Here is a 14,289-nt window from a genome sequence, read left to right as displayed (position 1 = left end):
GGACCCTCGCGGGCCTGGCCCGCAGTCGCCGCGAGCAGTGGCTCCTCCCCGCCTTTGCCTGCTCGCGGGAGGCGGGCTTACTGCAGCAGCTGTCGGGGTACAAGTGTTTTTGTTTCAAGGGGTCGGATATGCAATTCTTTCCAACTTGCTAGTTTCCCGTCGAACCTCATTTATTTTGAAATAGCTTAACTGGGGGAGTCAGCACATCACATTTCTCTTAATCAGGTTGTTTCCTCTCAATGAGTGTAAAATGAGCACTAAATTTTTCTTTTGCGTAAGAATTGCTTTATATCCATCGTGATTAGCAAGCTTATGCACTGCTCTGTGTACAAGAAAAGTGGAAATGATTTTAGATCTTTCAGTGGGAAGTACACCTCTCATAAAATGGGGCGTGAGAGCCTGTTCTGAACATTCAGGACAATAATTTCCTTTTGAATCAGATGTCAAATTCTTTACGAAATGAGAGAGGATGTGAATATTCTGTATTGTTTGATGTGAATTGTGAGGTGTGGATATCCTCCAAATTTACTAAAACTATGATGTGATGTGGGCTTTTTTTAAACATTGTGAGATGCATCAAGAAACGCTGCATCACAAGACCCATTGACAGTGATAAAGCCAGTTGGCTGAAGTGCTATTGTCAGGGATTATTAAAGCACTTGGTGTCATTTTAAGGGGAATACTCACATGCATTTTTATGTAACTAAAACAAGTGAATTAATTCAGTTTTAATTTTCTCTGTGTTTCCAGTAGTTGAAATGACTGTACAGGGTTATGAGTACTTTAAAATTCTACCATCATTAAAATTGCAGGTATGCTAAATATAGATTCATAGCACCTGAAGTTTGGGATCCGTGGGGAAAAACTACACAGGCAAAGAATGGGAAAACTGGTATGAGGTCATTAGACCTTTTTAGTTGTGGTGAGTCTAAATGTTTCTCACTGAAAATATTGCAAGCCTGTAGTATCGAGAGAGCATTTTTAATGGTTCCTTTTAATCCCCTATACCCTTTTAGTATTCATAAAGTGCTTTTAAGATAACTGCTTTGATATGCAGCCTGAGAAACTCTTACCTACATTACAGTTGCAGCATGTGGAAAATGGTCACATTTAATGTAGAGAGTTGCAGATAATTCAGCTTGTAAATAGATTTCAAGTAGAGTTCCATGAACATAATGGCTAACCCAGTTTTTACCAGCTCTTGTTACTTGCCAGTTACAGAGCTAATGTGCTAAATAGGAATAATCCTATTCTTAGTGCTATATACTTAATTTTTATTGAAGTCCTAAGGATTCCTTTCAATGAAAGGATTTCATTGAAGTCCTAAATCAGTTAATTAATAATGATTTAATAACTTAATAATTGTTGATGAAATATTATGGTCCCCTAATACTTTATGCTAATTTTTCTCATACTTCAGGTTTTCTCTTTTTTTTTTCTTTAACCATTTCATGCCCCTTCACCTCTAGGCAATGGATAATGAGGGGGACATAATTAATGGTATAGACTTTCATAGCCAAAACGAAACTTCAGACTTTAAAAAAATCTGTTTAATTCTTTTTTGAAAGGTTAACACATGTACTTATACAAGAGGTATAAGCATGTTAATGTATTTACACTAAAAGCCTTTGATTCTGATTTCTTTTTCTCAACTTAAGGTTACCATTAAGAATATTGAAAGAGAGCTCATTTGCCCGGCATGCAAGGAGCTGTTTACCCACCCGTTGATTCTCCCTTGTCAACATAGTATCTGTCATAAATGTGTAAAAGAACTCTTACTGATGCTTGATGATTCATTCAATGACGTGGGATCAGACAACTCCAATCAGAGCAGTCCTCGACTTCGGCTTCCCTCCCCTAGCATGGATAAAATTGACAGAATTAGCAGACCAGGTATGTGGTAGAACCTGGGGTGGTGGAGTTTGGTTATATGTTCAGCGATAATTGTGGAAGGGAAATTATTTTCGTTGTTTTGGGGGTTAATCATTCCAGGTGAATAAATTAAAACTATAGTTAGAAAAGAATCCCTCTCTCTTTTAAAATGAACTTTTAAAACGTCAAAATGAACTTTTATTGTCTTTTGGTATGCATTTAAAATGGATATTGGATATTGAACACGAATTTTGTATTGAACCCATTATTAACTGTGTCTGTATTTTAGGGGGTGTTCTGACCCTGTGAAGTCCTTTATATGAGGAATGAAATAATGGACCACTGAAGTACTTACTAGGGAACCATCTATGTGTGGTAATAGGTAAATAAATATGCAGAATTAAGGGATGAGACTACATAATGCCCAGTTCTAGAAGACTTTTTAGAGGACTGTTATTTGGTATCATTTTATTCCATTTTATTCTTCAGCCATTTTTTAATCCAAATTTTAAAGTAAGGATTTTGAACATCAGCTAAACAGTAGTGGAATTCTGTAGTAGTGTGTAGAAGTAGATCTAATTAGATGTATAGCACATGTACTATACCATTATTTATTTATTTTTAAAAATAAATTTATTTATTTTTAAAAATTATTTATTTTTAAAAATAAAGTTATTTACTTTTGGCTGCGTTGGGTCTTCATTGCTGCGTGTGGGCTTTCTCTAGTTGCAGTGAGCGGGGGCTACTCTTCATTACAGTGCATGAGCTTCTCATTGCGGTGGCTTCTCATTGTGGAGCTTGGGCTCTAGGCGCACGGACTTCAGTAGTTATGGTGCGCAAGCTCAGTAGTTGTGGCGCATGGGCTTAGTTGCTTCTGTGGCATGTGAGATCTTCCCAGACCAGGGCTTGAACCTGTGTCCCCTGCATTGGCAGGTGGATTCTTAATTACTGCGGCGCCAGGGAAGTCCTATACCATTATTATATAGCCGGTGTTTAAATTTTTTCCTATAGGGATGGTGTTTCTTTCTTCTGAACATCTATTGCAGGATTAATGTAGATGAAAATTAATTTAAAATCATTGGAAACAGGGCCACTGGGAAGTTAAGGGCCAAAATCGGCAGTAAGGGTCAAGGGGAGGTAGAGGTTTGGGTAGAAATACCACAGCATCATGTTCAGCACTTCCTTCCTACGGAGGAGAGTCCTCGAGCGGCCATGAGCACCAGACTTCAGGGCTTCAGCTCTGCCCAGTTTGGGCTTTGAGGTTTTCAGTTTAATCCTTTTGTCCACTCTGTCCATTTCTCCCTGTTTAGTATAGGAGTAACTTTTTAATATTGTAAAAAAAAACCCTTTTTTTAAAATCAGAAAAGAATCTTTTTCTCCTCATTTGCATTTTAGAGAATGCCATCTTTTTTGGTCCATGCTGTGATATGGAGTCTCCTTGGGCAATATTTGTGTCTATGTGCTCCATCAGAGAGTGTATAAGAGGAGATTTGTTCTAAGAGTGGTATTATGATATTTTAAAAACATGAATTTTTTTAAAATGGTAATCACCAATTCCTTGGAGGATATTTTACACACATAAAAATTATATGTATATACAAAAAAGGGAGCATTAGGTAACGATGGGAGTGCAGGATGTATGAGGTTGGAGAGGGTTATGCTCTTTGTGAAGTCATCACTTTTATGTTTTCGTCCCTGTTAGGAAACTGGCATACTGAGGAGGGGAGGAAAGACAGTGATAGCTTAAAATCATTCTACCAGATAAAAATTCATATCCTGTTGCTAGATCCTCATTGGATAATTAGGGACCCTGGCTTGATTGACCAAGAAGATTCACTTATTGTATATTAATATTCAGCACAGACCATTAAATAAAATTGTAGTTAAATACTAGTATTTCTGCTGATCATTAGATTGAGCTCACATGTGTATTTCATGAAATTCTGTGTTTTATATAGGCTTTGAATCTTAAGATTTGGTTTTTATGTGATCGATATAAAGTATGAATGAAATATAGATGAAAAATAGTTAACCGTTTCTGTTTTCAGGAACTTAACTAGCACAGTAGTTGGTAGATGTTTAATAAATATGTGTTGAGTGGATGTTGAATGACAAACATTTGCTATAAGATTTGTACAGAGCATGCCATGATGGCTTATATTTATCGATGATGGCATTTTTCCAGAACAAGAGATCAAAACTAGATTTACCGAGATGTTCCTCCCTCTTCTTTAGGAAGAACCCTGTTAAGCTGTATTATGTCCTCATGGGGGGCAAGTTAGAAAGCTTCTCTGTGGAGATCAATTATAGGAAATAAGAATATTTGGTGAAGGGATGACTGCAGAATATGATGGCTGCCTTGTGGAAGAGTAGTAGTACTCTGGGTATATTCACAGCAAAAATTCCAGATCTGTCCAGTACACTAGCCACATGTGGCTGTTGAGTGCTTGAAACACATTAGTCTGAATTGAGATATGCACTTGTACCTCTTAGAGTGAAAAAATGAATATAACATACCTCTAATACTTTTATATTACATTTTGAAATGAGAGTTTTTGGATATATTGGGTTAAATATGTATTACTAAAATTAATTTCACTTGTTTATTTTTACTTTTTTGTGGCTACTGGAAACTGTAAAATGACATATGTGGCTTACACTTTCACACATATTCCTTTCAAATAGCATTGCATGGGTCATTTGACAGATTTTAAAATAAAATCATGCCTTGAAAGGAGAGTAAGATTTGTGTGTATAACACTAGCATGTTAAATTGTGTAAAAATAAAAGAGCTATATAAGTGTTCATTTTTGGTCATATATATGCAAGCTTTTCTCCCATTCTGTATTACCTGTTGTCATTAAGATACAATCATTGGTAGTAATGTTTATTTACTGTGTTGATTTAGATCACTTAAAAAAAACCAGAAAAGAGATGCTTGATTTTTACTTTATATATTCAACAGTTTTCAGAAGTGTGATTGTTTAAAAATACAAATCTATAGGATGAAGTATAGGTCTCTTAAGTGATGCACCAACAGTGATTAATTCTGAACCGTGATAGGATAAGCTTGATGACTGTTTTACATTGGTGGCTTTATATAAATACCATGCGTACCAGGAAAGACATTTTTTTTTTACTGTTAATTCAGTAATTGTATTATGTGTAGGACACAGTTACTGCTTTATCTTTTGTTAACATGTTGTGAATCTTCTCTTTGAAATTAAATTCTAAATCCAGCTTTCTGTTCATTGTTCACAGCATCACAACGGAGATCTTTGGGGTGGAGAGGTAGAAAATGCTTTATTGCTTGTGTGGCCGCAGGCAGTATAGTGTTAGATTTAAATTAAATAACTTTCTATAGATAAAGTTTTTTTTAAAATAAATATCAGTGGTCAAGTCTTCAAAATCATGTAGAAAGTGAACAAATTTGGCTGACATGACTTAAAGGTCAACAGGACTAAAATTCCAAACAATTTCTGATGTTTTTAAATGGAGCTCTGATTATTAGTGCTTGCATTTTGCCATGTATACACACACACACACACACACACACACACACACACACACACACACACACATATCCATTATGGGATATTTTTAAAGAAAATGACATCCCCTTGTTTTTTTTTAATGTTACCTTAAAAATGCTTTACATTTACTTAGTGGAACAAAGCTTACGTTGACAGCCATATTACCCTTCGGGAGGTTAAATAAGCCAGTACTTTCTTCTGTATTTAAAAATTTGCTTAAAGGTATTGATAATTTTTGTAGTTAATACCATAATCTTTGCTTGTTTGTGCGTATGGTTTATTTTTTTGTTTTTATTTTAAGGTATTTGGGTTCAGAGTTTTAACACTCAGGTCTCACTTGTGGGTAAATAACGTACATTGCTTTTGTGTGAAAGGTGGGCCAACCCATTTTATTAAAATAATTTTTTTTTTTTTACTCCAGTTGACCTTTAAAGTAAAATTGGCTACTTTTTTTCAGGAATGCTGGTGATACCTTAAATTTTAGTGGAGAAAATAAACACCTGAAATGTATCCCTTTTCTGGTTTCCTCACCTGCTTCTACATGCCTCGATTTTAAAATCTTACAGCCACTTCTAGAAGCCACGTGTAATCCATTCTCTTACAGGCTTTAGTGAGTCCCTGAGAATTTTAAGTGTTGAAAGTTAATAATTAGGAGGAAAGATAGGAACAGTTTGCTTAAAAAATTACCTTGTTACCTACTTTTGCTTCAGAGGGTAGTCGAGAAAAAGTTTTTGCAGTTTGAAAATGCTAATACTCAAAGGGTAAATGTAACGCATAGGCATCAGATGGTCAGAATGTGGAAGCATTAAGGTGGAAGCATAAGGCATCAGTCCAATGCACAACACCAGGAAGCCCAACGTGAGTGTCCAGCATGAGGAGAAATAGTCTACTTAACGTGTCCAGGTGTTAACAGTGGGGAAGTTGTTTGCAGCCAGGATATGGGAGAAGATGCAGCTGGCACAGGTTTGGAACCTGTTATGAATTGACTCTCTTTGTTTTGAAATACTTTATTATTCTCTTTGATCATTTAAACGGTAAAACATATGATGGAAAGCTGACTTTTGGGGGGGGATTTGCTATAAACGAGTTTGAAATTTTTATTGCGTCTTCATTTTATAATTGTGTCGTGGTTTATGCTTAACTAGTTTAATCTGTCGTTGAAGTTAAAGGTATGGGGTAAAGAATTGATTCTGTGAGGTGGCAGTGTTCAGATAATTAGCAAATATTATTGACCCCGCAAATGGAGTTTGACATAGAAAATTGCATTGCTTGGCCTATATTGCTTCTTTACCTTTCCAAGACATCATTACTTTTTTTCCCCATTATATCATGCTACTGGGTAGTACTGTCCCATAGACCTTTCTATAATTATAGAAATGTTTGACCATGCACCATACAAGATGGTAGCCACTAGCCATATGTGGCTCTTGAGAATTTTAAATGTGGGTACTACAACTAAGGAAATGAATTTTAAATTAAATTTTAATTAAATTTAAATAGCCACATTTGGCTAATGTTTACTATATTAGCAGAGTTATAGAGAAATGTTGATTCTGTTATGTTTTTTTCTTAGTTCTACCATCTTGATTTTTTTCCATCAGGTTCACTTCCCAGAATATCCTTAGATCTGTCCTGTTTTCTTTATTGCCCTGAATATATATTCTATTGATTGTTTTTATGAAAACAATGGTAGAAGTTAAGACAGATGAAATAAAAGTTCTTTAGCAGATATATTGATTTAGTATTTTGTCTGATATAAGAAGTTCGGTGTGATGCTTTATACCTTGTTTTTTTTATTATAAAAACAAAAGAGGTTTACAGAAAAGGGATAAAACTTTTTTTCTAAAATTTCTGAACATGAGGCCAAAATCTGGGTGTCACCAGTGTATGTGTTAAAGCGTGATTTTACTGGCATAATTTACTTTTGTTTTTCCCCATTACATAATTGATCACAATCTTCTATTCATAAAACCAATAATTCATTTTTTTAAAAACATTGACTGTTGAGATTAGGTATCCATTTTAATTTATATCACCTAGTTCATGTGTGGAAGCATGCAATTAAATATGAATTTCCATTTGTTTAAACTTGACCACTGTACTATATCACTTCCAGAATTATTTGGCTTGTTTTTTCACTAAACAAAATTTTCATTGGCATGTGTTTTAAAAGTAGCTCTGCTGCTTATTTTATTATGTGCCTGCTGTGGTGTGAAATATCTTGTACTGTATTGCATGTTTTTAGAATTATTACAAGAGTATATTTTATGTCGGATTTTCAAATTTTTATGGGGCAGATTTTTTTGTATGCTTTTTTGGGTATGTTTTAAAATGTGAAGGTTAAAAATATCTTTAAATATTTTGAAAATATTTAAAATTTAAAATAGTGTAGCTGCATGTTTGTTGCATAAGTAGCTTTGGGGGCCTAATGCCATTTTGCATGGTGTAAAGTCACTTCAAATGAATAATATCGTGGGCTGATCACTAAATTTTACCTGTAGTGATTTATGTAGTGATATGCCAGATATCTTTTAAGACAGTCTTCAGTGATGATAGTAATGTTGCCAAGGCAATATTAATATAGCTGCTTAAAGACCTTTTCTAAATGTCATATACTAAGTTTAACCATTCACTTTTGGTACTGGATACATAGTAGTATGAAAGAAGGCTGTAGGTTAAAAACTTTGTGTTTATATTTAGGAAGTTATTTTGCAGGCAACCAAGGCTACATACTCAAATTTATACAGAAGAGGAGGGAACATGATAGGCATACACCTGTGTTAAACAGACTACCCCAGATTCTTGTGAACCTGTGGGTAAGGGCCGTCATGCCTTGGTTTCTTGATTTGTTAAAATCAGGATAATACTGAAGAAGAGTGTGATGTTTAAGGTCATTCACTGTATTATTTATATATTGTAAAGTTATCTGTAATTTTTTTGGTGTATCTTCTGGCTTACTGAATTAAATAATCTTAATGATTCTTTTTTTCAGGTCATAAGAAGATATTAAATGGTTGGTTCCTCTTAAAGTCACTAGATTCTAGATCTGTGAATGAGCTTTTCACTCTTTTATAGATTGCACTCAATTAACTAATGATTTTGCCTACTGAATTTTCTAGATAAAACAATACTACAGTGGGATACCCTCTCTTGCGGTGGTTCTTAACAGTTTTGTGGTCACATATTCTTTTGAGACTCTGATAAAAGCTATGGGTTATTTAACCAGAAAATATGTATGGATACATACATGTGAAATTTTGCATATAATTTCAAATAGTTTACCAAACTATTTGACTCTTCCTGGAGTCAATCCATGGACCCTGGCTGGGTTAAGGACTCTTGCTCTTTTAGGTATAAACTCAGTTCCTATCAATGAGCCAAGGCTGTGTTCATTTAAATGCAAGCCAAATTCCTTTGGGAATGGTATATGAAATTAACTATAAATGTTAATTGTATAATTTCAAAACATCTTGACCCTGTGTAGTATTGTATTATATGTTTTGTCCACATATCTGTTTGATTTAATATGGTTTTTATATGGGATTTATTACAGAATAATTTCATTCCTTTTTGATTTGATCACTGTTTAATAACTTGGGCTTATCTTTTGTATGCCAGGGAAAAACCATTTTAAAAAAAGCATTTTCAGTACATAAATTGATTTATATGGAGCCACTTTGAGTATTATGTTTTTGCAATATGTTTGTAGTTATGTATCTTTCCAAAACATGACTCCTTAGTTTTCATTCTATCCATTTTCCTACTGATGTAACTAAACAAGGACTTAACTAATTACACAGGCTGGAAGCGCAATTCATTGACCCCTAGGACAACTACTTTTCCGTGTCCTGGCTGTGAGCATGATGTGGATCTTGGAGAACGGGGAATCAACGGTCTGTTTCGAAATTTCACTTTGGAAACTATTGTTGAAAGATATCGTCAGGCAGCCAGGGCAGCCACAGCCATTATGTGTGACCTTTGTAAACCACCACCTCAAGAATCCACAAAAAGTTGCATGGACTGTAGTGCAAGCTACTGCAATGAATGCTTCAAAATTTATCATCCTTGGGGTACTGTAAAAGCGCAGCATGAGTATGTGGGCCCAACTACGAATTTTAGACCCAAGGTAAGTGAAGTTTCTATTAAGTTAGAGTATTAAACTTAATATGATAAGATAAATTGTAACAAGTCTAGAACCTGACAGTAAGAAGGGAAATAACTTTAAAAGCTGGAACAAGAAATTAAGGCCTAGTAGTTGGAGTTATTTAGTATGTTGCTAAACATCCCCAGAGCTTAGAAGGCAGTATTATGGTTCACTCTATTACAATACAGTGTGATACAATACAATATATGAATGTTTGTAATGATAACTGAGTAAGAGAGGAAAGGTGATGTCAGATATACTGTCTAAGATTGAAATGGTTAAAGTTAAAAAGCTTTTGTGCTTTAATATGATAAATCCATAATTGTCTAAAAGATGTGATTGGGAAACATTCTGACATTTTTAGTTACCTAAAATTGTATTATGAATAAATTAGAGTAACTACAGCCTAATAGTTTGAAGCTTATGATATAATGGTTCTATAGTATTTAGAGTGGAATTTGCATTTCTTAAATATTCTGGGTAATTTCTATAGTAACGTACAGAAAAACTTTATGAATGAAGTTATAGATGAAACAAAGTAGTGAATAGTGTAATTCACTATGGTCAAATTCTAAAAAGGTGTCTCATCCTATAGAATATTTGCCTTATAACTTTGAGTTCTTGCATTCCTTGCAGAAAGCCTGACTTTATATTCTATTTTAAATGTAATGGCTTTGAGAATGTAGGAACCTGGGCATGCTTAGAAATTTGAAATCTTTTCCAGTTTTTCTCCTGGAGCTACACATTGGTATTAGGACTTTTTATAATGGAATTAAAAAAAATTTTCTCTAAGTTATCAGACCAGTTGTAGTTGCTTAAAATCTAATCTTTTGGAATAATGGGCAGCTTTTTGATTTCCATTAACACACTAGTTTAAAAGAATCCTCCTTCTTTTCCAAATGAAAACAGCTACATTATGTAAAAATTCAGTGTAACTATGATGATAGTTTACAGAGTAAACAAAAAGGTAGAAACTTAAATCAGGAGAACACAGTTCTAAATTTGGTCAGTGTGTGTGCAATCAATATGTAAAAGCAAACATCTGGAAGCTTATCAAGTGTTCCAAGACTCTCTTAGTAACAGATTTCTTGTGAGGATAATGAGGCTATGGGTCCTCATAAGTTATTTGTTATGATACCTTAAAAAATATTGATCATGATCATTAAGAATTTACCTAGTCATTATGATCAGAGGACCTTTCTAGCTTGTTTAAGCATTTCACTTAAGTCTTATAGGAAGTAAATTTTTACCTTCTTATCACCAGGTTTAGAGGAAATAACACTTACATAATTAATTGACCGTTTGAACCCTCAAATTGAAAAACAGTAATTCTAATGTAGAGAATTCTCATATAATGTACCAAATGCTTTTATTTCTTTTTACACTTTCATTACTTTAAATGGCTTTATTTAGTGATTTCATAAAGCAAATCTTTGTGTTTTGGGACTTTACCCAATTACTTGAAATCTTTTGAGTGCCATGTAAGCTATGAAGACCCTTAATCCCACTTTTATTCTTTATTCAATAGATTTTAATGTGCCCAGAACATGAAACGGAGAGAATAAACATGTACTGTGAATTATGTAAGAGGCCAGTTTGTCATCTCTGTAAGTTGGGTGGTAATCATTCCAACCACCGTGTAACCACTATGAGCAGTGCCTACAAAACCTTAAAGGTAGAACTTATTTTTGGAACTAAATTTTGATCCTTTATAACTTTAGACCTTTAACTTTTTCTGTATAAAATCATACTGTGCATATTGTGTGGTCTGTTTTACTGAAATGAGTTAATAATCTAAAGTGTTACTTAATGATCTATTAATATTAGGTTGTTAGTATTTCTGACCAGGCAGCTCTTTGTCCTACTGATATCTAGTTCTGAGGAAAGAGAGGGATGAAGGACACTTCATTATGATCCATCCCTACATGAGCCCAATGCCACGACATTGAGTGTGGTTACAGGAGTGACACACTTTGAAGGGTAGTAGCTGTTTTAAGACACTTGATTCTTATTGCTGCCAATAGAATTAGTATAAGCATTTTTGTTTATTCTGGTGGGTTCCAGCTAAAACTGAGTTATTTACTGTCTGTTAACCTTATACACGGCCTTTTTTTTTTTTTTCGGTACGCGGGCCTCTCACTGTTGTGGCCTTTTCTGTTGCGGAGCACAGGCCCCGGATGCGCAGGCTCAGCGGCCATGGCTCACGGGCCCAGCCGCTCCGCGGCATGTGGGATCTTCCCGGACCGGGGCACGAACCCGTGTCCCCTGAATCAGCAGGCAGACTCTCAACCACTGCGCCACCAGGGAAGCCCACATGGCCCTTTTAAAACTTTTAAATTTGATAATCTACAGCCAAGTAGGCAGTGGTATAGTGCTATTTTTTTGTTTCATTCTTTTTTCCTTTTTAAAAGGGAATCAGTTCATTTATAAATCTACTACCCATTTAAATTTTTGATTCCTTTAACAATATGTGTATGCATTTTTTGACCTGTATCTATTTTGCATCTATACATACAGTTTCATATTTTGTATTTTGTATGTCTGACATGCTCAGTCCTCCCTCTACATTCAACACATGGGTTACAGTATTGTTGTTTTATTGTCCGTCCTCATTTACTAATTCTGTTATCTGTGTCATTACTAGGTCAATTTTGACTGATTTTTCTTATCATTATGAGTTGTATTCCCCTCCTCCTTTGCAAGCCTGGCAACTTTTGATTGGCTGCCAGGTATTGTAAAGCTCACCTTGTTGGGCACTGGATATTTTTATATTCCTAAAGATATTCTTGAGTTTTCTTCTGTTGTGTGATGAAGTTACTTGGGAACAATTTGTTCCTTTTTGGTCTTGCTGTTAAGCTTTGTTAGGACAGAGCAGCATTTTGTTCTAGGACTAATTTTATGTGATTATTGAAGTAAAGCTATTTGTTTACTCTTCCCAATGCCCTATGAATTTTGAGGTTTTTTTTTTTTTTTTTAGTCTGGCTTGTGGGGAACAGGCACTATTTCCGGCATGTGTGAGCTCTGAAATTCTTCCTTCTAATTCTTTTGGGTGATACTTGCCCTGGCCTGTGGCAATTTCCTCACACATAAAAATTGATCAAAGCTCATATGAATAAGCAAGGGGGCTGCTTGGTAAATCTCTGGAGTTCTTTCTCTTTATGGCCACCTCTTCTTAGGTGTTATGTTTTATAAACTCTGGCCTCCCCAGACTCCCAGCTTCATCACCTCATCTCACGGGAGATCCTGGGCCCCATTTGAGTTCTCTGCACCAGGCCTGGGAAGCCTTCTCCTGACAATAAGCTGAGAGCAATCATAGGCTCATCTTGTTTCCCATCCCTCAGGGACACTGTTTTTTGTTTCTTGATGTCCAGTGTCTTGAGAGCTGTTTCATTTATTCTGTTAGGATTTTTTAGTTGTTTCAAGTGGGTGAGTAAATCCAGTCTTTGTTTCCCTGTTGTGCCTCACAGTGGCAATAACACTGTTTGCTAATTTTAACTTTGACACCTTTTTTGTTTGTTTCTTATTGGTTGGATATTATATAAGTTGTCCAAATTTTTTTTTTCTGTTACTTGGAATCAATATTTGACAATAGCATACACTTAAGTTACCCTTTGCCTTGTTAATTTCTCCCATTTATGTTTCACACTTTTAAAACTGAGACTCCATAATGGATTTTTCAATTTATTCACTTTTTAGTAAGAGTAAAATCATTCAGTTTTGCTGAAAGTAGTAAACAGATCTCCCTAGATCTTCCTTTTTACTTGTTTTAGATTTTAAGCTGGAGGCCTTCATGATGTAGGTGACATAGGTAGGTTTATAATATCATTTTCATTTTTACTCACTTGAGTGTTGCAGGAAGAGAGCTCAAACTCTGCTGGGTGTTAGAATCACCTGGAACACTTGGTAAAACTATGGAAGCCAGGCCTGTACTACTTTAATGACCTTGGGCCTCTGTGTTCTTTATGGACTCTCAGGAGACTGATGCACACCAGCATTTGAGAACCACTGCTCTAGAGGAAGCTTTGAGCAACTTTGGGGTCCTTGGGAATTTAGCCTCTGATCAGTTCCTAGAGAACTGGGGTCCTAATAACACTAAAGGATTTAAACCTGCTTCTCACGTTAGATGAACTTCTTGGATAAAACGCCTAGTATCAGTGTCCGGTGCATATACTTTTTTGAGGATTATGAATAAATGGACCACTGATTCTTGGTTAAGACAGATCTAGTCTTAACACAGACTGCCTAAGTTTAAGGGGACTAAGAAGACTGGAGCCATCTCAGATGAAGGCTGTGGTTGGCCAGAGACTTGGTCTAAGCATCACAGCTCACTGGAACCACTTAGACCTTGGATGGTGTTTCTGAATTCTGTCCTCTATTCTTCTCTAGCCTATTTAGCACTGTTAACTTAAGCTGTTTCAGAACTAAGCCCTACTTCAGTTTAAATTGCCAAATTCCTTTCTTTGCTACTATAGCTAAAAAGAGTGCCAGCACTCATACCCCGTAGGTCTGGTCCTAACATGGGCCTGACAGCGGTGGTATTGGAGGAACTATCATCTTCCTTGCAGCTTGGTGCTGAGGAAGCACCTCTCAGCCTGTGACATCATGGTTAATGTGTGGTGAGGAGTTTTCTAGTTCAGCTATTGACTATGTGATATTTGTACTCAGTGAGCTTTGGTTTCCTTATCTGTAAAACGCTGGATTAAAATGCAGGATTTTAATGTCTCTTCCTATCCTTAACAT

At 35.5% G+C, this 14,289-nt stretch overlaps 1 protein-coding gene across 4 annotated transcripts in view; it reads left to right on the top strand.

Moving 5' to 3' along the window:
- Positions 1 to 14,289, top strand: part of TRIM36 (tripartite motif containing 36) — a 321,254-nt gene that overhangs the window by 885 nt on the left and 306,080 nt on the right. For 3 of the 4 annotated variants that reach the window (XM_073802412.1, XM_073802413.1, XM_019940845.3), the window contains exons 2-4: positions 1,659 to 1,893; positions 9,206 to 9,531; positions 11,078 to 11,224. In XM_073802412.1, the coding sequence (XP_073658513.1) occupies positions 1,659 to 1,893; positions 9,206 to 9,531; positions 11,078 to 11,224 (708 nt within the window). Of the gene's footprint in view, positions 1 to 812; positions 923 to 1,658; positions 1,894 to 9,205; positions 9,532 to 11,077; positions 11,225 to 14,289 lie in introns of all 4 variants that reach the window. The other variant, XM_073802411.1, reaches the window with a different exon arrangement.

The sequence above is a fragment of the Tursiops truncatus genome, chromosome 3, assembly GCF_011762595.2.
Source record: "Tursiops truncatus isolate mTurTru1 chromosome 3, mTurTru1.mat.Y, whole genome shotgun sequence".
Classification (NCBI taxonomy): domain Eukaryota; kingdom Metazoa; phylum Chordata; class Mammalia; order Artiodactyla; family Delphinidae; genus Tursiops; species Tursiops truncatus.
The sequence above is the reverse complement of the archived record's forward strand: the minus strand, read 5'-3'. Positions and strand labels throughout refer to the sequence as shown.